At 50.7% G+C, this 22,773-nt stretch overlaps 9 protein-coding genes across 9 annotated transcripts; 3 read left to right on the forward strand and 6 right to left on the reverse strand.

Annotated features, from left to right (window-relative positions):
* Positions 1 to 369: 369 nt before the first annotated feature.
* F5Z01DRAFT_606227 (uncharacterized protein) lies at positions 370 to 672 on the forward strand (the record flags this gene model as incomplete). Its single annotated transcript, XM_046260769.1, has 1 exon — positions 370 to 672. A coding segment is annotated over one exon (303 nt), but the record flags the coding sequence as incomplete, so codon positions are not given.
* A 1,208-nt stretch (positions 673 to 1,880) lies between these two features.
* F5Z01DRAFT_349304 (uncharacterized protein) lies at positions 1,881 to 5,971 on the reverse strand. The gene is made up of 2 exons (XM_046259252.1): positions 5,459 to 5,971; positions 1,881 to 5,400 (listed from the first exon to the last, which is right to left on the reverse strand). Exons 1-2 carry the CDS (start codon positions 5,668 to 5,670, stop codon positions 1,923 to 1,925), a joined length of 3,690 nt encoding a protein of 1,229 aa, XP_046114543.1. The 5' UTR covers positions 5,671 to 5,971; the 3' UTR covers positions 1,881 to 1,922.
* Positions 5,972 to 9,094: 3,123 nt separating this feature from the next.
* F5Z01DRAFT_629079 (uncharacterized protein) lies at positions 9,095 to 10,125 on the forward strand (the record flags this gene model as incomplete). The annotated part of the gene is made up of 2 exons (XM_046261639.1): positions 9,095 to 9,135; positions 9,204 to 10,125. 2 exons carry the CDS (start codon positions 9,095 to 9,097, stop codon positions 10,123 to 10,125), a joined length of 963 nt encoding a protein of 320 aa, XP_046114544.1.
* Positions 10,126 to 10,203: 78 nt separating this feature from the next.
* F5Z01DRAFT_629017 (uncharacterized protein) lies at positions 10,204 to 11,878 on the reverse strand (the record flags this gene model as incomplete). The annotated part of the gene is made up of 5 exons (XM_046261633.1): positions 10,204 to 10,322; positions 10,343 to 10,577; positions 10,627 to 10,977; positions 11,023 to 11,532; positions 11,582 to 11,878. The coding sequence occupies 5 exons, from the start codon at positions 11,876 to 11,878 to the stop codon at positions 10,204 to 10,206; spliced, it is 1,512 nt and encodes a 503-aa protein (XP_046114545.1).
* Positions 11,879 to 13,427: 1,549 nt separating this feature from the next.
* Positions 13,428 to 14,122, reverse strand: F5Z01DRAFT_349434 (uncharacterized protein). Its single transcript, XM_046259254.1, has 4 exons — positions 13,887 to 14,122; positions 13,729 to 13,835; positions 13,653 to 13,669; positions 13,428 to 13,604 (listed from the first exon to the last, which is right to left on the reverse strand). Exons 1-4 carry the CDS (start codon positions 13,902 to 13,904, stop codon positions 13,474 to 13,476), a joined length of 273 nt encoding a protein of 90 aa, XP_046114546.1. The 5' UTR covers positions 13,905 to 14,122; the 3' UTR covers positions 13,428 to 13,473.
* Positions 14,123 to 15,631: 1,509 nt separating this feature from the next.
* F5Z01DRAFT_640032 (uncharacterized protein) lies at positions 15,632 to 16,986 on the forward strand (the record flags this gene model as incomplete). Its single annotated transcript, XM_046262492.1, has 3 exons — positions 15,632 to 15,687; positions 15,734 to 16,498; positions 16,551 to 16,986. 3 exons carry the CDS (start codon positions 15,632 to 15,634, stop codon positions 16,984 to 16,986), a joined length of 1,257 nt encoding a protein of 418 aa, XP_046114547.1.
* Positions 16,987 to 17,208: 222 nt separating this feature from the next.
* Positions 17,209 to 17,529, reverse strand: F5Z01DRAFT_629062 (uncharacterized protein; the record flags this gene model as incomplete). Its single annotated transcript, XM_046261638.1, has 1 exon — positions 17,209 to 17,529. A coding segment is annotated over one exon (321 nt), but the record flags the coding sequence as incomplete, so codon positions are not given.
* F5Z01DRAFT_349493 (uncharacterized protein) lies at positions 17,468 to 18,214 on the reverse strand. The gene is made up of 2 exons (XM_046259255.1): positions 17,642 to 18,214; positions 17,468 to 17,555 (listed from the first exon to the last, which is right to left on the reverse strand). The coding sequence occupies exon 1, from the start codon at positions 18,096 to 18,098 to the stop codon at positions 17,712 to 17,714; it is 387 nt and encodes a 128-aa protein (XP_046114549.1). The 5' UTR covers positions 18,099 to 18,214; the 3' UTR covers positions 17,468 to 17,555; positions 17,642 to 17,711.
* Positions 18,215 to 21,562: 3,348 nt separating this feature from the next.
* On the reverse strand, positions 21,563 to 22,369 carry F5Z01DRAFT_665376 (uncharacterized protein; the record flags this gene model as incomplete). The annotated part of the gene is made up of 3 exons (XM_046264161.1): positions 21,563 to 22,194; positions 22,242 to 22,268; positions 22,318 to 22,369. The coding sequence occupies 3 exons, from the start codon at positions 22,364 to 22,366 to the stop codon at positions 21,746 to 21,748; spliced, it is 525 nt and encodes a 174-aa protein (XP_046114550.1). The 3' UTR covers positions 21,563 to 21,745.
* Positions 22,370 to 22,773: the final 404 nt, after the last annotated feature.

Raw genomic sequence — 22,773 nt, forward strand, 5'->3', positions numbered from 1 at the left:
GCCAACCACAACTGGCCAACCACAACTGGCCAACCACAACTGGCCAACCACAACTGGCCAACCACAACTGGCCAACCACAACTGGCCAACCACAACTGGCCAACCACAACTAGCCATCACTGGCTGGACTTCGCAGTATCCTGCAATAGAAGCACATTACCCGATGTCATTGACTACTGTACGTACAGTATTATGATATCACTATGTTGGGTATCCCTCAGTCTTTTAGGGCCGTTTTGAAATTGAATCAAGGCCCAAGTCTTCACTATTTCAGACCGCTCGCTTGAAGAAGTAGAACTACATAAGACTAAAGCCATCTATAATTAGGTGAATACAGTAAGGGTAGCTCTTGTCTCCCCTCAATAAATTATGACCAGGCCTAAGTTGCTAAATCTTCCGCAGGAGCTGAAAGACGGGATTATAAAGAACCTCGACATACTAGACAGAGCTCGGACTCGGCTAGCCTTCCCACCTTCGGTGTTATATCTACATTCGACAAACAAGCCAGAGGTTCAACACGCAAGAGTCTGGTGTACTATATTCCAGCCAGATTATTGGAAACTAGCAGAGAAAATTTCACGTCGAGGCGAACTTGTAGTACTAGGTTCTGACCTAGAGTTCTTATATGACGCCAAGCCTCTACCTAAAGACTATGGACCACTACACCTTTATCTTGGCTTTAAAACCCAAGAAAACGACATATCTGAGTGCCCTGAGGCAATAAAAGCCCTTATACGCCCAGAAATATTCAGAAGAAAAGAACCCACTAAAGTTATTATACACGACTTCATGAAGGAAGACTTCACAATCTCCGAGGTTTTTAATGTTGGCTTTGGGAAAACAAAAGTCCTATACGGTAAATCGAGTAACAAATTGTATAATGCTACTATACAATATGATATCTCTACGTATAAAGTTTTGGTAATGCAGGAGGTGGACTATGTTGAATGTCGAATTCAAGTTGAAGATACAGGAATGAAGAAGTTTTGGACCCTAACTGGTTTTATGACATCACGTCCTTCTTTCCCGCGAAAAGAGGAAAATCGTGAGCAACTTTATTTGGAACAATTACTTGGGCCTCACGGATCATTCCTTCGCGTGGCTAAGCAATTTTGCCCAAATATTACTATTCGGGACAGCCGGCCATTAATCCGGAACAGCCCTCCCCGCGGCACCAAGAGAAAAGTCCTTAGCGACAGCAATTAGAACGAGTACTTTAGCTAGTGTTAGGATAGGTTAGATAAATTTACTTTACGGAGCACTAGTCTCGCCACCTTTTCCCGTCAAAGAGGATATCCCTGCCTCTCCCACCTAATCATGCCACCTGATGCTCCTCTTCCACGACAATAACCCAACTACCCCTGACTCCTACTGAATCTCCCCAGCGTCCGTAACTATTATAAGCATAGATATTATGAACCTCGCTATACTATACGAGTATGAGACAAAGAGAGAGCGCGGAACGGATTTCTTTTCTTCCTGTGACGTTCGGGTCTAGACTAGCTACCGGTTAGATAGAATAGAAGTCGGCTTATGAACTAAGTATACTAGGATATCGTTGACTTAAGCGGTCGGGTCATAGTCTATGTGCGAGATAGTAGATCTTGCGTAGATAATTGTATTAATAGCTGAGGAGCTAGTAGAGACTAACTATAGTGGAGCTAGGCTTCCTACATACTAAGTGATTGTTGTGTAGTTGACCGTAGTCGACTATCGTCTCCTAGCGCTGAGGCTCTTCATTGATATATCTTTAAAGATAATCCCGGTTACCATGGAAGGAAAAAACGTCGTCGACACCTCAGAAAGTCTGCAGATCCTTGTTAACGGACTAATAATAAGATTTATAAATTCTAATTATTTGGAGAGAAAATATATCAAACGCTTGCGATATCCAATAGTAAACCTGCCAGTCGGAGCAATCTCTACAAGTTAATCACATCCACCTCAAGGAAGTCGGGTGGATTCTTCCCATAAACTACACGCGTCTTACTATCAAGCGCAGTACCCTCGTTACTAATCCAAATATTGTCACTATAGGCCTGCGTCCGACGGATCTCATCGTCGCTAATACCCAGATCATCCCGTGGAATCCAGACTACGGGACGACGAGCTCGCAGCGCAGAGTGCTTGAAGGCGTGGCGGACGAGGAGATCTCGTTCGTCGGGTGTCAGGTCTTCGATTTCGTCATCCATCCCGCCGTACAGCGCATCACCGATCGCACGCTGCACTTCGAGGTCTTTGGCATACTTGCGAGATTGTATCGTGCTTTGATCTGTGCCTATGACATCGCTGACCTGATCGCCACCAGCCTTGGCAAAGGCGCCGACATACTTGATCGGGTTGCGCATACTCTCTGCGCGCGAGCGTCTTCGCTGGCGGAGCTTCTCCATCTCCATTTCTTCCCCCTGCTCGCTACCTAATCTTGGCGTTCGCTGCCCAGGCGAATGCGCGGTCTTGGGGCTGCTGGGCGCCTCGTCATCCTTCTCCTCATCGTACTCTTCCAACCCGAGACGCCTGTTCTGTGCACGCCGGAAAGTTTCGTCTCGTAGAACGGCCTCATCTTCCAACGTGATCGGCAGATAACGGAAGAGCGGAGAGAACGAGCGATTGAGCAGGACCTGGTACAGCACGGTGAAAGCCGTCACGACTAGCATAGTAATACCATGCAGCGCGCAGACATTGTTACCGTTTTCATCCTTCACTATGAAGAACAGTCCCGCGACGCAAATTTCCATAAAGTAGATACCGGTGAATGTTTGATTGATCGCGCGGGGGTACAGAATACCACCTGTGTCGTGCTCGAAGCGCGTAACATAAAGCATGCTATAATTGTGGGCCAGCCACAGTAGACTGAAGGTAATAATCGCGAAAACAGAAATCAGAGGAGCAATGATGCTATAGATGATGCCGATGCAGGCAAAGTTGGTATATACGGGAAAGAATTTGCCCCAGTCCACCGTATTCAGTGTTGTGCTTCTGCGCCACTTCGCACGTGCGGTGCTGTCTATGATACGGGCCAGAATAAACCAGACAAACAGCGTGCCGATCTGCAGTAATGTCCCGGAGCTGGTCGATAGCGCCTGTAAAATCATATAGGAGAAGAAATAGTTGGCAGCTTTAGGGAGGTTAGTCGCCAGCAAGTCAAGCACAGTCGAAGCACTGCTTAGCTGTTCAATGCTCTGGACTAGCTCGTTGATGCTAGCGGCGAAGAACGACGCAACCGACACAATGAGAAAGACTTGTACAAATAAGAAGAAGAAGTAAAAGATCTGCACAAATTCGGCCTTTTGCGTACCGGTCTTGGCACCCCTAAAGCCTCCCAAAAAAGCAAAGATGATTGGCGCGAGGATAAGCATAATGGCGAGCAGCGCAGCGGGCAAGACACCAGCGACAGTTTCGGCGACGATTCTAACCGTAGAATTAGTGTCCAACCAAGAGAGCCATCCGTTCTTCGCAATGAGCTCGTCCAGCTGGCCGAGGGTCGCGGTGAAGGCCACGGGAATAGTCCAAGATATAACCATCGCAACAATGAGACAGACGACGCCAAAGGAACGAGCCCAAACTTGCCACCAAGACATGGCCATATTTTCCCAAAGAACGTCACGAGGCGAAATCTCCACTATTCGAGGCGACATGTGTTTGGGTAAGTGATGTATCGTACTCTGACATGCCATGTGAGCTGCTACCTGCTGCTCGAACTGGACGAAGGCGGAGTTCATTAACGGATAGCGCTCGACTTGATTTTGGTCCTCTTCAATCTCAACATTGAGGCGGGCGAGCTCTTTTCGGCAGTAGTGAATTGTGTCGACCTTCTTTGTGATGAGTGGAATCCTAAATAGAGCAGTGTTTCCGAAGGGAAGTAGGTGGTGAGTTGGTCGATCTTCCGCCTTAAGGTACTTTTCCCAAACAGCGCCGGTCTCGTCTTGGTCCTGATTTTCGGCATTGATAGCTTGCTTATACTCAATAGGCGTCAGCGTGTGGGATGTTAGGAATGAAACGGCCTCCTTGAACTTGTGCCAAGCTGTGGTGTTGTCCGCAGCCTCTTTGGCCACAAAGTCGGCTGCCTGTCGGCCTTGAGGGACAGGTGATGCGTATCCGCCAGTCGGGGGTTTCCAAAATTGCCAAAATTTAGTCTCCTCTTTAATAAATTGGTCTTCGAGGTTTTCAAGTTGGCGCACCGTGTTTCCCGCTAATCCCTGGTATGTCGTTTTCTTTTTGGGTTTCAAGGAGCTCTCCAAGTTTGCCGGCGAACAGTGCCCGCTAGTATGAGCAGTCGATGTGGAAGACGTGAATGCAGCCTCTCGTTGCCCGGGCACTTGAAGGGGCTGATGCGCAGCATTCTGGATGGACTCTTGCGTGGAAGTCAGACTCACAAAGCCGTTTATTGTCTCCAGCGCTTCTTCTCCTCTCACACCATGGTATGCCTTGTTGATTACACCCTTGATGCCATGGTCAATCTCATTGACCCGGTCCCCAAAAGGGGGCATCCTACACCATTTTGAGCCGGGCTTCTCGTGCCCATGGTCTGCCCTCTGGTTGCCTTGGGCAGAATCCATGTCTATGTGAGGCACCTCATGCGGCTCACCAGCATTGATACCTGCATAGCGGGTCGCCATCTCTACGGCTTTGGCATCCCTCATGGCGTCATCAGCGGCTCTCTCCTTCCTATTCATGTGCGCCGTCTGCTTGGTCTGCATCTTTTCCTGTTTTCTCTGTGCTTTTTTGGCCGCTTTGATCAAATCAGTCTCAGCTTGCTCCAGGGCCTCGTGATACTTGCAGCGGAGGGCGATCTTGTCAAGGAGCTCGGAAAGATCGCGATTGAGCCAGATGTTACGGACACCACCGGGGAAAACATCAAAGAGACCGAAAAGAGCCTCCTCGGTGAGCCATTTGCTAGGGATCTGGCTTATAAGAACCGTCGTGGCGGAAGCTCGGAGACGGTGCTCAGCACTTGTCAGGTAGTCCTGTCGTACCTTGATATAGACTTTGAGCTCAAAGAAGAAGACGGTGCAGATCCAGATGACAACCAATATAGCCATAAGAAGATGTGCAGTATAGCGACTCGTATTCTCAGCCTTGACATTGCTCCAAGCCAACGTATCAAGGCCGGTGACGGTATCGTTGAACTTCCGCCTGCGGTCGTTTTCATCCACGTTGATGTTCGTACCTCTGCCGTCCACATAGTTAAGCGGGATTAACACGGGCATAACTACGGAAGCGATAGGAATGAAGATAACCAGCAGAGTGCGTAAGTAGCGAAGGAAAAAGTACGCATCGAGACCGCATTTATGGATGATATTGCGATGTGGAAAGGAGAGGAGCGTTTTTAGCAAAGGGAAGAAACTCGACGGGGGAGAAGGCGTTCGCTCGCGCTCGGGGACGAGGTATGTTTTCGGTTTGCTACAAGAATCAGCTTTTGGCGCCTAACAGCCTCAGGGGTGCTGGGAGGAGGACGAACAAGATACGGGCGAGTTTATTTCGAAGGAGGAGGAAAAAAACACTCTGGACAGCGAAGATGATCAACGCAACGGTGAACGCAGTCAGGAAGCTGACGATGCCAATGCCCTGGTCTTCCTGCGCCGGGCCTGCTGAGCCATTGGAATCTACCTGCCGAGGCGAAATGCTTTCCAAATCCCTCGACAAGAGATCTTTCAGCGTGGCTGGCTTCATGACGCCTGAGAATCAGTTGTCGGAGGTTTCAAGGTTGGTATTTCAGCAGCCGTCGTGGCCATATTCGATGGAAATCCAGTGTAGAGGACGACCCGATACCTAAACGATGCTAAAAAGGAGTAGGGGTTGTGTGCGCTGGATTTCGCCTTCCTATGAAGAGAATAAGAACACTTAGGGTAAAGGATGTGAGGACACCCCTTGCTAGATATAGATCTTTTTGTGCGAACCCCCTGTACTAGCAACTTGTGGGATATTTCAAAAAATGGATTTAGGTATAGATAGCGTCAAAATGTAAAGTTACTGTATAAGGAAACTTTTGTCCAAGAATTGAGTTACATAAAGGCATTTACAAGGAGGCTACAGTACTACAGAACCTCGCGCTTGTGCGGTCCGCCTCTACGCGCACATTGGGTACCCACTGCGTCCAGAAATAGCCGTTCTTATAATCTAGTGTATTACATGAAAGCGGACACTCCTTTTAGACCTCACTGTATCAGGGGATAAAGGAAGTAACGCAAGCATAGTCCTAAGGTATGACTAAAATGAATGAGCAAAGAATTAAGGCCGTAGGCCCGCAAGTAACTCAAAGAGCGCTACTTCGGTTGTCTAACAGATAAAAGATGCCACCGCGCCGGGGTACCCATCGGCGTGCAGCGAGAGCTTTGTCTTGGAAGGCGAACAAGCAGCAGAAAGAAGGCCAGAAGTGGATGCGAGCTGGCGTGGATAGAGGGTGGCCCGGAATAGGGACCCATTTGTAGGGAGACTTTATAAGTAACCGAAGTTCCCACGAAACCACTCGGCCACTTTTAATATATCTAGTCTTATAGCTCGCCTAGTAAGGCAATGACAGACATAAAGTACGGTCGCTATAATACATAGCGGCCGCATATAGTCGCTAGACCTCCCCGAGACTAGCGAAGGGCTTTATCCGGACGCACTACCTTAGTTCCCGTTAACTTGATATCTACCGTACCCGCTTCGATAGAAGACTAACGCGACAACGAGCTATTGTAACGTTTGGGTCAGACTAGCTACAGGGTAGGTAGATCTGAAGTCGGTTTATGAACCGAGTACGGAGGACGGCGTCAAAAGTTTTTGGTCGCGCTAATTCTGCATGTCGACGTAAATAGCTAGTTTTAGTGTAAATTTGCTGGGGCCGTTCCCCGCCCCTCGACATACTTATTTCCACCCGCCAATTCAATAACCTTCTGAACGTGCCTCGGGATGCGTTCAATCCACCGCTGTATCTGCTCTTGCGGGAGGTCTTTCCAAGCCTTTTCCTACCTCGTGATAGCCTCCTTTCGTGTGCGCGGCGCACCCTTCTTCGTAGTATATCTCTTCATCCACGGCCAGGCAGGCTCGATCACATTAAGGTCCGGGGAGTTACCGGGCCAAGGAAGGCGGCGCGCGCCTTCCTGATCGAAGACTTGTTATTGAAGAGAATGTGAGTGTGCCGGAGCCTTATCCTCTTGAATCAACATACCTAGCCGGCCGGCAGCCTCGCATTCCTTCGCGAAAGGAATCAACTTCGGCGTCAAGATGATCTTCTGATAACGCCACCAGTCGATACCACCTTTGCCGCCTCTCGTAAGCTTCCCGGTCTTTTTGATCCATCGCCATTATGGTGCGCGGCCGGGGGCTTTGCCCTCGCGAAGCTTCATGCGATTCACGCCAACCTCAAGCTCCTATATCTTCCTTGCCTCCGGCTCGAGTACTTCATTTAAAGCCTTAAGTTCCTTCTCGGAGGCTCGTTTCTCTTGAGCAGTCTCTGGGCACCAACAATAGCAGGGACCTTTCTTATCGTAAGAAAAGCAGCCCCAGAACATGAACTCGGAAGACCCCTTCCATCGCTCACGGATACAGCTCTTATTAACCTTCTCTTCAGGCGTTCGCCAGATCCGATAACCGCCGCGGCGATGTAACAACACCACAGAGGTCTCGTCGGACCATATCACCTTCTTCCAATCATCGAGGCTCCAGTCCTTCCTTTCGAGGCACTATTCGAGCCGTTCTTTCTTCATCTTCTGTGTCAGACCAGGCTTCCTCGTAGGCTTGGTCTTCCGGAAGCCAGCCCTGCGGAGTATTCGCCGGATCGTCGTAGCCGATATCTCGATGCCGAAGTGACTAAGATCGCCAGCAATATCAGCGCAGCTTTTCTCTCTTCCGTATCGATCGCGGCGTACAAGCTTCAAGACCTCTTCTTTAGCAACGGTCTGCTTAGAAGGACGGCCAGAACGAGGGTTATCGGCAAGGAGGGCGTCTGTAAGGACGATCGGCCGGACGGCAGGGTCGAAGCCTCGCGCCACAGCGCGGGCAAATATCGTGTTAATTGTGCTCTTGCTAACGCCTGTAAGGGCCATCACCTCGATAGTGGTCTTATTCGAGGCCTTGAGGCTCACAATCATAGCCCTTGTTGCAATATCGGTGTGCGGCATCTTCACGGTCGGCTTCAAAAGAAAAAATGGTTATGTTTTATCAATCATGACAACGTTCGATGGTAGGGGGTAAGTCGGCCTGGCAGATTTACACTCAATGTGGTGCAAAAGTTCCATGGGTCTAGCTAATCCCTGATCTTCTAGCGTCTTGGCGACCAAAAACTTTTGACGCCGTCCTCCGTACACTAGCCTTGATGCAGTGTGCTCCCCGGTCATCCCAGTACCTATTAGTGTGCTCTCCGGTCACCCTAGTACCTGCTAGTGTGCTCCCCGGTCACCTCAGATTTAGTGCGCTCCCCGGTCACCCCAGTACCTATTAATGTGCTTCCCGGTCGCCCTACTACCTGGTTTAGTGTGCTCCCCGGTCACCCCAGTATCTGTTAGCGTGCTCCCCGGTCACCCTGGATGGTAATGGCGACGAACTATAGTTCCGAGATCAACCAAGTACCCTAATGTACCTATGAATTGCCAAGATTCTGACATGGACCTGGATCAGAGCTGAACTAAGCCCGTCGCGCATGTGACCATTCATTCAACGAAACTCTGGACAAGCTTGCCTTGTCCCATGGCATCTAGGAAAGTTACTAGCCTGCTACTCCTTGACGTTTTTGTTTGGAGCGTTCGACAATGTCACCTACCGGCGATTACTGCACAATCTCAGAAAAGGACGAGTGGACGAGACAACCGTACGATGGATAGCGAGCTTCATCGGGCCATCTCGGATCAGGTTCATCGACCGTTTTTGCATTCGACGAAGCGGGGCGCCCGGATTAACATTTCAGCGCTTCGGCAAACCCCGCCCACCGGACGTAGCCACTAACGCAAGTTAGCGGCCGAGGAGGCATCAAGTCCCATCGCTCTAACCGCCCCTCGCCATGTCTGTTTGTCCAACGCACCTTCGGCTCATGTCGTCAGACACTCTCCGACCAATGTTTCTTCAAAATGGTCTGACCAGAAGTCTCAAGAGACAGCAATCCATCAACCCCAAGATGCCTTTCAGTAGCCTAGCCCTTATAAGGGCGGTCGACGGGTGAGTTGCGGCCAGGCACCATTCCACAGCAAATTATCTCCTGCGGCCGTGTTTTCTAACCTCTATAGATGGCCAGATTACCTAGGTGATCCTGCTTCATACAGGCTTTGGATGAGAGATTACTATTATTTCATGATTGATGGGTACCCGAAGCCCTTTGGCTATGTGCACAGAACTATCTTAGATGGGCTCCGACTATCACAACGGAACTGGACAATCAACAAGGAGCGGCGAACCCTTACGATGATCGGCGGTTCGTTTGAAAAACGGACTCAAGTTATGCGCGAGACCTTATTGCAAGCCGTCGAAAACAAGGCGACGACAAGTCCCCAGAAGTTTTATGAAGAGGCTCTCCAGGTCGTCTCATCCGAGGGCGAACATGTCCTTGATATGGATCGCAGTGGCCTCGATCCGTTTGGTGTCACGAGTTACAGCGCTCATATGATTGGATTCGTAAAGGAGAAGGGTGTCATCAAATTCTGGGTCCCGGAACGTTCGTCTACGAAGCCAACAGTGCCCAACAAGCTCGACAGCACTGTTGCGGGTGTTGTTCGTTCTGCGGAACGACCTATCGACTGCATGCTGCGTAAGGTCGCGGCTGAGGCCTCTGTCACTGCAGAGTACACCAAGGCGAACATTGTTCCCTGTGGAACCATCTCGTACCAAATGTCTATTACTAGTGCCGGCAAGCCAGGCTGCCAGCACATCATTTCCTACCTTTATGAGATGGAGTTCAAGGGGGGCCTAATACCCCGACCAGGTAATGACGAGGTCGGCAAGTTCACTCTCATGACACAAAAAGAAGTTTTGACAGCACTGACAAATGGCGAATTTGTCGCTAATCGTGCTATGGTTTGGCTGGCTTATTTTATCCGGCATGGCATCTTGACGCCGGAGAACGACTCGAACTTTGTTGAAGTTTGTCAGAGGTTGCATAAGAGACACGACATGTTTATTGCGGAGGGACTTCCTGTCGATGAAGGCGTCTAGGTCAAAGCGATTGATGCAGTCGCATTGTGAGCATCGCTTTATTGAAACGTTGTGTGGCGATCTGGCAAGGTTGCAATGCTAAGCTGGCAGCAAATCTTCCTTCGTTTCTCTAGGTACCCAATTTACATCGAACATTTGTCCCACGAACCAGTATTTTTCCTCGTAGTCATGGGTGTAGCTGACAGTTCGTACCTGTGCTAACTCAGCACGTTAGTACGCTCTTCAGAAGTTGCGTCAGGCTTCCTACCGTTGTTGTGTATATGATGCTGGTATTTCTTTAAAAAGCTAACCTGCTCGTTGTCAAGGTGGGCCATCTTCTTTGCCTCGTCCGTATCCCAGTCATGATCCAGAGAAAATGGTCGCTGGCCTTTACAGGCATAGTGGAAATAGGCGAGGATGGTTTTGGCGCCAGAATGGATAGCGTTGATAACCGGCATCTCGACAAAGCGCACCTGGAATGCGTTGTGAGCTCCTCGTCTCCAATTCCATTGAAAAACCCACCGGAAAGCCACGCCTTCTGGCGAAGGCACTGTGAAACCGGCATTGTAGTTCATAATTATGGAGTAGTATGAACACGCTCAGGGCAATGGTGAACCAGTTCTTTTTCTCGTTGGCCAGCATCAACTCCTGGAGTTGCTTCAAAACTGTTTTGCGCAGTGGTTGTAGGATTCTTTCGGTGAATATCGCAGCCATCTGGTAGTTGACGAATGGCGGTACTTGGGTAATCGGCTCCGTACTATACCAATGCGAGAGACGCTCTGCACCCAAAGAATGTTGCCCTACACATCGCCAACGGCCCTCTAGGAATCGGCATGCGACCCAGAGACGAATCACTTGAGGTAAGAGTCCAATCTGAGATCTCAGCGCCATATTCGAACATGGTTATTTGAAAGAGACAGGTCGGCAACTTACAGGGTGAGAAACGAGTGACAACCTGAGAGCGCAGTGGAAAATATCCCATACCAAAGGATTAGAATCGTCCAGAATGGCGTCAAGATAATGACCAATACACCCGTCAAGATAAGAGTTCACAGCTTTTGTTGCCTGCTCCGCATCTGCGATTGCCCAAGGGATGCTGTACATCTTGTTTCCACGTGTGTCATCTGAAGTAAGATCTTCAGGGCTGGGCACAAACTTTCTCACAGCCAAGCGGAGGATAGCGTTACTGTCTTGTGCGAGGTCAAGAACGATGATATGATTCGATGTCCAATTCCGTTGAATGTGAAAGTCGCCGTATCTAGGCCCAATCATGAGATGCTCTCGGAAGAATGGATAGTAATGAAAGGCAGTACGATAAAGGCTGCTGTCGGTGATCCTATACCTAAGGCATGGAAGCCTCGATATTCTCAGCAATGTTTGCGTGCATGGAAGGCATGGTCCCTCCATGTTGTTCGGATCAGGCGTGCACTATAAATCGTTAATTGGTGCGCCTCATTGCGCGGGCAAGATGACTTACCCTGATGCGCTGTAACTTGCACCGCACACACGCGTTCAGACTGCGGGTGAGACTCGACTCAGCTCTTAGTGCTGCTGACTTATATCTCCGTTTCTTGCGGTCTTTGGTCGAGCTACCGGACAAGCTAGAAGGGCTCCCAGTATCGTAACGTTGTGGTGCTTGCAATTGACCTCCATTGCTCCCGGAGTAAGCCCATCCTGTGTTTGGTGTCGTACTTTGGCCCAGAATGGGAAATCCTGCGCTATTTAAACTATTGATCTTGCTTAGCCACTCATCTGAAGATGTATTCAACAACATACTTGAGGAAGGGACCTTGGCCGAGACTCGAGAGTACTTCTTCTGGAAATCCAGGGTTCGTGTGATGCATCGGTCCCAGGTCGAAGGTTTTTTGCGAAGGACTATTGGGATTATCGGTTCTCGCACAAGCGGGTCGTACAAATGGTGATATAGTGCTACACTTATCGTTTGAATTGACCATTGGGACAATGGTTATGGTAGTGGTGAGTCAAAGTGATGATGTACAAGGCGGGGGAAGCGGCATTGGGGTGGAGGTGATCAAAGAGCGAAGGGGTGATGTGTGTTGCGCGTCTACGGTCCTTCCTTGGAGGGTCGGCAGCTGACATTCACGTGACGAGGGATGATCGAGACCGTAAGTATCGGCTACATTTAAGTGACTTTGAAGGAGGTAGATACCAAGTCATCACACCACATGCAACTACGGCGGTCGATAAGGACGACTGGGTCAGAACAAGCTCAACAGATGTGTGTTTTAGAGGGGTAGGACCAGGCGTCGGGGGGTGAATGTAGCAAGCCAATCTAGGAGGGACAGCGATTGTCGCGCTCCCTCACGCGCGTGTGATGCATCCAGATGCGCACTGTAAGGCTCCACCGCGTCCAGAAATAGCCGGTCTTGAAATCCATTGTATCACAGCAAAGCGAACACTCGTTTTGGACCTCACCGCATGTTAATCGTGGTCGGCAGTAGCGATGCCATTCAAGTGGCGTGCCCTTATCTCCCGGTTTTCGTCCCTGACAGTGACTTCTGTGCGTGGAAGGTGCTGTCCAGCTAAGGCCCTGCGGCCGGTGGGTGATTAAGCGGTTTCAATATGAGAGCTGGTTTGTGGCTTTTTGTATGTGGAACGCACGCGGTGTCCCGCCTTGTCCTTTCTATGTAAGTGAGTGACCGGTGTGCATGGTTGCTAATCGAGGCGCGTGGGATTTGATGGATCTGATGGGGTTTGATCAAATGTGACCAGCCCAGTGCGGTACAGACTGTTAAAACACATGTCTAGTCCGCCAGTTTCATCTGCCCTACCGCGCCTGTCCGTCATGACCCGTCGTCTCTATCCGCATTCTCTGCGTGTGCTACTATGCGCGTGCCTTAGCATGCGCATGTATGAAATGCTGCTGCTGATGACCGCACCCTGACCGCGTATTCTTGACAAGTTTCCCTGGGTGCCGTTCTGGCTGAAACACCGTTCCTTTCCTCTAAATGATGTGTAATCCTGACCCGTACCATGGTAACGCCAAAGCTGACAGCCCGAAAAGAAAAGAATAATGAGAAAACAAGACCCGCGCGCCGTATCCCTGCCGCTCCCACTAGGGAATGATGTGTTCGATGGGCTTGCGCCCGAATTATATTCTCGCCCGCTGGATAATGCTATTCAATCAGGGAAAGAAGAAATGCTGATGCTGGTAATCAATAAATGCTGCTGTTGGTGGATAATAGATAGGTCGGTCCGTCGACGGATCGATGTCTGTAGACGTCCTGGTGCCTTCTCTGGCGGGTTTCCTCGCTAGGACAAGGAGATTCGTCGCCTTTTGACTGCTGGCGGTGGTGATGATGGTGCTGTTGTCGGTGTTGAAGCGTCGTCGGCATGCTTGACACGCAGTCATCGCGTAGAGATCTGGCACGAGGGCGGGTAAGGGTACGAAGGGTAGGTCGGCAGACGTCTCGACGAGGGACGCTTGATCATCTTGGCCCAGGGTGCTTTGCTTGGTTGACGACGCTCACGGCAGGCGGCTATACGAGTCAGTTGGCTTGATTCAATCCCGTACCCGTATTACATACCACAAATATCGTCTCCCCTGAGTTTCGAGTCAGTCTATGTTTACGAATGTCGTATTTTTGGGAAAGGGCAGTATACCAGTACTGTTTGCTCACAATGGTGGGCGGACACCGCTTCTGCGTCTCAATGTACTTGGGACACCATGATTCCACTAGGTGATAGTGATGTTGACAGCTCAACTCTTTCTGTACAGAATCAGTACATTGGAAAGAATGCTGAGGACTGGGATCACGAACGTAAATATAGTTGCACATGGCGATGAAACTCGCAAAATCGCCCTGTGTTTGTGTGTGTGTGGTCGTGAAGGTGGTCGTGGGGTTGATGATAAGAGGCGGCACGCTGTTTGCCGATGTCGGTGTACGTAGGTTCAATGTTCGAGAGGTGTTATTGCTGATGAAAGTGGACGCAGATGCAGAAAAATGTTCAGCCGCTTCTCGAGAGCCTCAATGATGTTATAATAGAAATGTCAACAGAGGGAACCAAGGTCGAGAAGGTGGGTGACGTCCGGGTTTAATAACAAGTGCCTGGCACGTCGTTGCGGCCGGTCAGGACAAGCGGTCCTACCCCCAGAATCAGCCTGGCTACGGTACTGCCCTGCCAAGCCAAACGAGAAACTCAAAGGTTTCAACCCCGTCAGTCCAGTCCCTGTCTGGCAGATACGTACCGGTGCCATTCCCCAGATGGCCGGTGGTCTCTGGGACAAGGGGGGTGGGGTGTCTGCGAGTACAAACTGTACCTAGACCGTGGCGTGTGTCGGGACAATGGTGAGGCGGGAAAAAGGTCCCGGAGCCAGGGGTAGTGGGCGTGGAGATGGAGACCGGAGGGCGTGCGCTTTGCGGTGCGTCTATGCCCGATTGACAGCTACGACACGGGTCTGGCTGGGTGCGTACCGTTATTTGCAGCGTGCCCCGCCTGGCCTTTTGGTCGCAGGGGTGGCCGACGCTGAATCGAGAGTTGAGCGGTCTCATTGCGCCAGTATTATGGGCCAACGCTCTAATCGTTGACAGAGGAAGTGGCAACTTATTGGCAGACTCTGGACGCATCGCGCCTGTTCCTGAGCAATAGCCGCGTCTGTCGAGCAAACAACATGAACCGCTCGCCCAACGCGTCTGGCGTCTTGCCGCTCGGCAGGCCTACTTCTATGCATTGTGCTATTGATGATGGTTCTTTAGCGAACCCCGAATTCCTGTGAGTTCTACGTACCAGAGGAAGCCTGCGCTAGGGGCGGGTCTAGGCACAGCCTTAACAAGAGCTAGCTTGGTCGCCCCCCATCCCCCGCCGACCCAACCCCTTCCCCCGATGTACATAGCACACACACTAGCCCACACCATGTGGGGCCCTACAGGGGAGACGGAACCAGGGACGGGAGCCCGGTGGTTCAGCCTTGCTCGGTTTGCGTCAATTGAGTGAAGATTGAAAATACCCCATCGGAGCTCTTCAACGCTGCGTCCTGTCGACTGCCCCTGCGCCCACCAGGGCGCCAATCTTTCCACCATCTCGTTCCAGTCCTGCTGGCCCTAGACCTCTGTTAGATCACTCTTCAATTCTTTCCGACTAGAGGCATTTGTTCACAGTACGTCCTTTCGTTGCTCAGCCTGTGGCGATAAAACCTTTTGTTGCTTGTTGGGAGAGAGAGCAAGGAGCATGGCAGCTTGAGTATACATACAACCAAACGTTTTTCGCCCACTTAGGTTTTTCGTTTGGTCCGGCGTCAACACTACCCCAGCAGATGGGCATTGTGATAGCGCCATCTTAGGACACATTCTTCTCCTGCCAAGCGCGGTACTCGTTCGCAAGCTTTCGGTCCGCGTTGCTTTCCCTTATTCTCGGAGTCGAACATTTTGTACCTCAGCTGTGCTGACTACTAGTCTGCGACCACAACCAGGCTGTGCGCAAGCGTCGTCTGCGTCCCTCATTCACCAACCGCGGCGACTGCAGTTCAAGAAACTATCCAACTATTCTGACTACTCTCCCAACCATCATGGCCCCCCCTCCTATCTTTCGGGAGTCGACCATTTCCGGGGCCGACAACATTAGGTGAGCTCCTGGTCATCTACGTTTCATGTCGCTGTCCTAACCCAAGGTCAAGGTTTACTGATTCGAATGCCTTGTACTTTGGGCAACACCGTATTTTCCAACTCAGACCTCCAGCCGAGATATCTGGCGCCAACATGGTACAGGAGTTGAATCTTCGGCTGCCTTCTAAGAGTTCAACACTGCCATCTTTACACAGCCGCGAGCTTAGCTCTCCCACAAACATACCCCGATTCTTTGATATATCGCCGCGCTCCGCTCCCTTTGAACACGATGATGGGAGACACATATCACCTCGAAAAACTGATGCCGCCAAGTCTCCACAAGGACTTACGCCCCTCATCAGTAGCGACAAAACCATGTCCGCGCAGGGCAGCTATGAGGACACGGGGATGGGAGGTTTTAGTTCGCTGAAAAGAATGCGCATAGAAGGCAGCTGCAGTGCAGAAAGGCAAGAACGTAAGCGCCAGCCATCTAGTCGCTCGACCGCAGGCGGAGCCTTAACATCTCACGCGTACCGCGCAGATACCCGGAACATAGGGAGTTGTGCACCTTCAATGGATCTCTCCAACCTGTGGCTGACGACAACGACGACATTCGAGCGTCACTCACCGGAGTCGCACTCGCTTGGGTCTGTATCCTCAACGTCGGCTACATCGCCACATGCTACGAGCGCGTCCTTGTGTTCCAGCCCAACGTCTTCCGCGTCAACGGGAGCCACAGGGCACGGCAATAACAGTTCAGGGACGCCACTGCGCAGGGATGCGAATCAACCGCAGGATAACAAGAATCTCGAGACTGACGAAGACCGCATGTAAGAGGGGATTAGTAGGGATCGCTAGGACACATGAACTGACTACGAATAGGGTGCATACGATTGAGAAACAATTTAGCTGCAGCAAGTGCGGGAAACATTTCAAGAACAAGAACGAAGCCAAACGACATGCAAAGTCAGTGCATCTACGGCGATTCTCCTGGTCATGCAAGGCACCTTCTGATTTTCGGATGACTTTTTACCCATCGACAGCACGCCCTAGCGAAGCTGATACCTGTGGGTACTGCGGCAAAGATTTCGCGCGCTCAGGGGGACCACCTAAGAGCAAGTTTGCGACAAAGGGCGACTGGAATAAGCGCCTCTATCACCTCGAGGAAGCTCACGAATTCAGCAAGTGCAATCGCAAGAAGTTCTACCGGGCGGATCATTTCCGCCAACACCTCAAGCATAGCCATGCTCGTGCCGGGGGGTCCTACCAACTCGACAACGCCTGCATGACTGAAGCCAACGGTGGCTCTGGCGCCTAGGTGAAGAAAGAGCAGAAGTTAATGTAAAGAGGAAGAAATTTCGAACAAATAGGACAAGGAAGACTGAACGGTAGGCTATTCGAGGACTACAAGAAAAGACACACCGTGCATCGTTTTTCTTTTTTAATAACTGTGCAGTTATGTGAAGTCATGATCCAGCTTTGTTCTACCGTGAAGCTCCTTGGAGGCTTCATAGCTTCCTGCCTCCGAGAGTTTAAGGCGTTATAGACCACGCACAGGAGGCAAGGATTGTTTCCGTACCGATTGATCGTTTGAGGGTAGCAATCCGGGAGCCAATGACCATCCAAGCCCCGGCCCGCCATTGAAGGGCAAGGACCCCCATCCAACGTCGCTCAGACGACCACCCTCCCACCTCCCAGGGCAGAAACTGTCTGCGTCCTCACGATAGAGATCCTTGCGACGGTGCATGATATAGACGGAGTATCCCACAGTCGTTCCACGCGGTACGAGTACAGGGGTGCTGCCTTCTGGGCCGCCACCGACCGGTAGGGTTGTAGTCTTTGTAGCAGTCCGAGGATTAACGGACACGGAAGGGTAGACGGAAAGCACTAGGCTGTCAGCATACTATAAAGAGGATCGGAGCTGGCCCCGTCTGCCGGCAGATGGCCAGACAAAGCTGTTTTAATGGACAGACCTTCTTTGATCACGAGGTCAGTGATTCCATCGACCTTCGTTCCTTCTCCTCTTTTCTTCCGCCGTCTTCATCAACGGCAACCGGCAGAGGCACCGGGAGACAAACGGAATGCGACTTCAAAGTTGGTGCGTGAGCCGTGCCCGGCTAAACAAAGTGGACTGACCCGGAGGCAGACGAGGCGATGGGACCGAGATCGCTCGAACTGACTCACCTCCGAAATGTCGGGAAAAGGAAGAAGCAGAGGGGGGCGCTGAAGATAACGAGTAGACAGGTACGCCTCCATGCGAAGTCTTGGTCTCCAGACCAGCGTATCGCGGAAGCAATGCGCAACAAGGCTGGGAAATACTGTACGCTCTTGTGGGTATCGGGTGACGAAGATATGCGAATTTTGCGCCATTGTCAAAGCGGCATCCATGGACAACAAGGACTGGACATGCCAAACATGCCATAAGTTCATTGATAATGCAATAGAAAAGGTTCTTCAGGACGAACAGAAGCGACCAGAGGACGAGAAGGGCTACGCCTTCATCAACGATCTTCTGCAGACAACACCAGACCCCAAGGCCCTACGAGATCAATGTATGGATATTTTATTGGCCGGACGAGATAAAAATGGTAGCTGCCTAATGTGGTCGTTGTAAGTATACGAGCCTTGCAGACCGGCGAGACACAATGCTGATCCAGAGAAGCCGACACCTTGTTCGGCACCCCCAGCTACTCGATCGCCTCCGAAAGGAGGTCGCACAACATGCCGGCATCGGGCCCAGTGCGGAGCCTCCCACATGGCTAGCACTCAAAAAGACGGCATATCTTGACTGGCAGCCTAATGGATTGGTCTTTCGAGGCAGGCACAAGGCGACGCGAGGGCAGACCACCTCGGGTCCCTAGGACAACACTTCCACATGCCGCGACAAGGCATGCATAAGGGGAGAGCACGTCTAATGGTAGGAATTTCTGGTAGTCCAACGATCTGCTACCCCTACGACATTTACTCGGTCGCCGACCATTCGGACTAAGAGGTCCAAAACGATCATCGGTATACCCCATTCGCGACAAAGAGGTCGCCAAGGGCCGCATCCATTTCACGTCGTGGTCTTTCCTCGTGGATGTGGCGACGGCCTCTTTAGGATGCAATGCTGGCGATCTCTTCTAGAGTAGTCTGGGAACATGGAACTGGTTGATGCCTTTCGAATGGTTCTGAAAGTCTATGGCGAGTGGGTGGGATGTTCGCCATCACGGACTCGCAGAGCCGGCTGTCTATTTGATCTCTGGGAAAGTTGACTTCGCGCCCTTGAACGAGATCTCACTTTACTATGAGCCGTAGGTCTATGCTCTCGAAGTAGGAGAGTGTGCTAGTACTACCGTCATGACTTTGGGCAGCTGTGCCAAGTTATCCAGGTCTCGAATTGATCCGATCGAGATCTGCGTGTGAAGAAATGTCCATTTCATGCCGGTGCGCCCCTTCGCACATGTTGCAATTCGAAACATTGCTTTGCAAACGCCAACGGTGGAAATGACCCAGTAGTGCAATAAAAAGGCAACCCAATCATGGCTCTTGTGCAGTGGCCGCTCCCGGAACTGCTTTCAGATGTACAGTGTCACCTCTGGTCCAAATTGAAGTACGGCAGAGCCAAATTTGCCTGTGAAGAACCCTGTTCGGCAGAAGATCACACACTTAAAGGAGAGCCACAAGATACTGCGTTCGACGTACCATTTAGCTCTCAAGGCGCCCGCACCATTTCCTAACCTACGTTCATCATCACCAGCGTCCTTCTCCCTTAATAGACCCCGAATCTTCAGACAACGCAGCATGTTCCCTGACGAGCCTGCCAAGGCACCACGGGTGCAATGCAGTGACCGGAAACAATCGACTCCATTCTCCACGTCTCAATGGGAACAGGAAGTTGCGTCACCAACTTCCAGTCTAGGACTTCCTAGTGGAGTGTGGATGGAGGTCCAGCGTTCTGACATGAGCTCCAGTAGCTCGCCGACCCTCTCCCCGCCGCCAGCATATTGGAGCACGCCAGTACCCGAATTTAGGACGGACAACTCTCGGACCTTTACGCCCAGTACAGATTTCATTCAAAGTAGTTCAAGTAATACTTGGATGTACCATTCGCCGATTGCCACACCTTCCGGGACTGTTGATACAGTCTCGCAGGCCGGCGGGCTCCGTCTGCCAAGTGTACACCTGCTCCTGGCACAACTTTTTGTCTTTATTCTTGGTTGGAAACTCGTATCGCGTTGACGCGTTTTTCATTTGAGGATACTCTAGCTCGGGACCGAGAGGCGCTCGTGAACGATAGGCGGACTGGGATAGACCTCGCAAGTGAAACATATATTCTCTCCATAGCATCAACTACCTTCATTTTCGAAAATAGCTCACTATTCTGCTAGAGCAAGTGAACCAGGCTAGAAGCGTTGTGGTGCCGCTACGCACTTCTTGTTCAAGGCTACTATCGGGCGGGAGGTCGGCAGGGCAGAGTTTTCGGCTGATTTTGCAGGCGAAAGATCAGGATTGTAACAGTCGCTGTGGAAATCACAGCCTTGGTTTCATTCATGAAGCGCTGTTCATTGCAGACATAAAGTGGTTAAACTAATGGCACGCGAAGGGAGATGTAGTATGTATTAACACTTCGGTTTTTCAGACGTGTCCTGAACCTGAGAGATGCGCTTAGTACGCTTTTTGGGGCTACAGTTGAGCCTAAGACCTGTTTTCATCTTTAGTGCGGAGAGGTTTCGCAGAGAGGGAGGCCAAGCTTCTCTAGAAACTGAGTGAGTATATCACACACTCAAGAGCAGCTGAGTCTAGGTGAGTGTGGGGGGGGGGGGGGCAGAAGTATACAGGTAATGGAAAGCTCTCACGATGCAAATAAAGCCGCCTTATAAACTCAAAGCTCAGCAGGATGCAAGTAGATACCCTAGGCAGATACATAGTATTCAAACCGAGTGAAGATTCTTCCTGTGATTCACGTGTTTGTATGGCCTTCAAGCACAACTACAAGCCAAGACTACTCCCTTCTTCTTCTCGCGCGGTGTCAAATGTGGCGCCCTCAAATCAATAGGACATAATCTACTATTGAATTGGTGCATGCTACAGCAGTTTTCCTTGATGCCAGACTAACCTTCTACATCACATGGCGTCTAGAATCCCAGTTCAATGTCTCGAGTCATTCAGGTACAAAGCCACGTAATATAAACCTCGCTGAGGGTACGACCGGCCATGCCGCATTGGTACGAACATTGTATGATCAGGTAATCAAATACAGGCGGTTCTTACAAGCGAGATTCGCACGAACAAGGATAAATAACCAAGAGCCGAGATTCGCACGAGACAGCTTAAACGAGCAGGCTTTGTCAAACGCAAGGCAAGGAAACAAGCAAGCACGAATAGAAGGCGAGGAGGTAGGGCGTGATACGAGTACTGGTTGGCGGTTACAGTGTATCGTTACCCCTCCAGATCTTGCTCTGAGGTTCAGCTGAACCCCCAATTAGACGGTGAAAGCTTGTTCCCGTTTCCCTAGATTCGTTGGGACATGTTCCTTCCGCAAGGCATGCTCCGTACCCACCCCGTGACTGCATTTCGACAGAGAGAGAGGTTCAAGCGGCCGAGTCGGATCAGTGAGCAAATCATGCACTGAAAGAGCTCATACGCCAGAATATGCTCCCACAAGCGATGGAGTCGCGGACTATTTGCTCTAGAGTAACGATAGAGGATATCAACAACTTTGTTCATCAGGTTCGGCCGTGCTTGAGCAAGATATAATTCACAGTATGTTCCTGAACATCTTCGCATGATGTGTATGAAGTTTCAAGCCGGCAACGACAGGCCAAGTTTCCAATCTCCGCGATTGCCTAGCCATGAATCCTACCTCAGCGTGCTTGTCTGACATTGATTATTTCATATCCGGTTCGGTATATGCTCATCACTGCTGCTCGACAGCGGTCGTCGGCCCCTTTTCTCATTCATCAAGATGAGAGAACGCGATATTACCACGGGAGCCGAGACGAAATACGTCGGATGCCATATTTTATTCTACCATATGCTGCTTCTAGCACCGTTTCTCTAATAAGGTGACTTTGCTTTAATCATGCCCAGCTAGATTACGGCTCCGCCGCGACCGGGTGTTGAGCGTGAAACACTTCTAACGCTATCTGATGCAAAGTTTCAACGGAATAACATAGATTCTTCAGCAGCCGCTGGAGGTTGACGAGTTCCGCTCCTAAATCACCCAAGCTAAGAGAAATTTTCTCTCTGTTTGTGGGAGCGTCATCGGTTGTATCTTCGATATCTGCGAGTCCCAAGGCACCCTGGAGATGCCGACTGAGAGTAACCGCTTTCTGAATATCCACCTGGGAACTGTAATATTGCCGACTAGCCTTTCTGTTACCCTTTTCATGGACAGCTTGGCCGATGCCGGTCTGAATCGAATTGTGTTTTGGCGTTACAGTTGATCCGAACCTCCTTGGGGGGTTTTCTCCTGTCTGTGGCAGTGTATTTCCCTCGTCGAGGTCACTGGAACATATTTCGTCGTCACTCGAAGTGCAGGATGCTTGGGAAGGAGTTAGTCCTACGATGCATAAAGACCGCAATGCTCACCTGAGTCACTTGGTTCCCATTCTTCGTCTATTCATTTTGTTTAATGTCAATCAAAGACTGGGGCCGAAGCACGTACCTGACTCTTCGGATGAGAAATTTCCAGACAGGATATTGAAGCCGTACATTATGTGCGTGGAGCAAATAAAAAAAGAATCAAGTCTAGCCTATATATACCTTTTCATGGGGCAGACGATGGCATCCAGTTCGGGCCTTCGATTTCTATCTACGGTAGGCTGTTTTGACAACTCTCTGTGCAAAAGGCTCAAAAAGGCCGGGCAGGTCCTGTATCAGATATAATGGCAAGTAAAGGCTACAGATGAACCAAGCGCGAAGACCGTAACGCGATCATACCTATTGGAATCTCAGATAGTACAGTAGCTTCTTTCATCTTCACGGGCCGTTTAACTGCACTGGCCGTGCACCCTAGCTTCCTGACCATCAGGGCAAAACTCTCCTGATGAGAATGTCGTGCTTGAAGGTGTGTTGGTGCAATGCGGACAAGGCCGCTTTCCTGGTGGTCGCACAGTACCTA

This window comes from Emericellopsis atlantica (assembly GCF_019669845.1).
Source record: "Emericellopsis atlantica unplaced genomic scaffold F5Z01scaffold_34, whole genome shotgun sequence".
Taxonomy (NCBI): domain Eukaryota; kingdom Fungi; phylum Ascomycota; class Sordariomycetes; order Hypocreales; family Bionectriaceae; genus Emericellopsis; species Emericellopsis atlantica.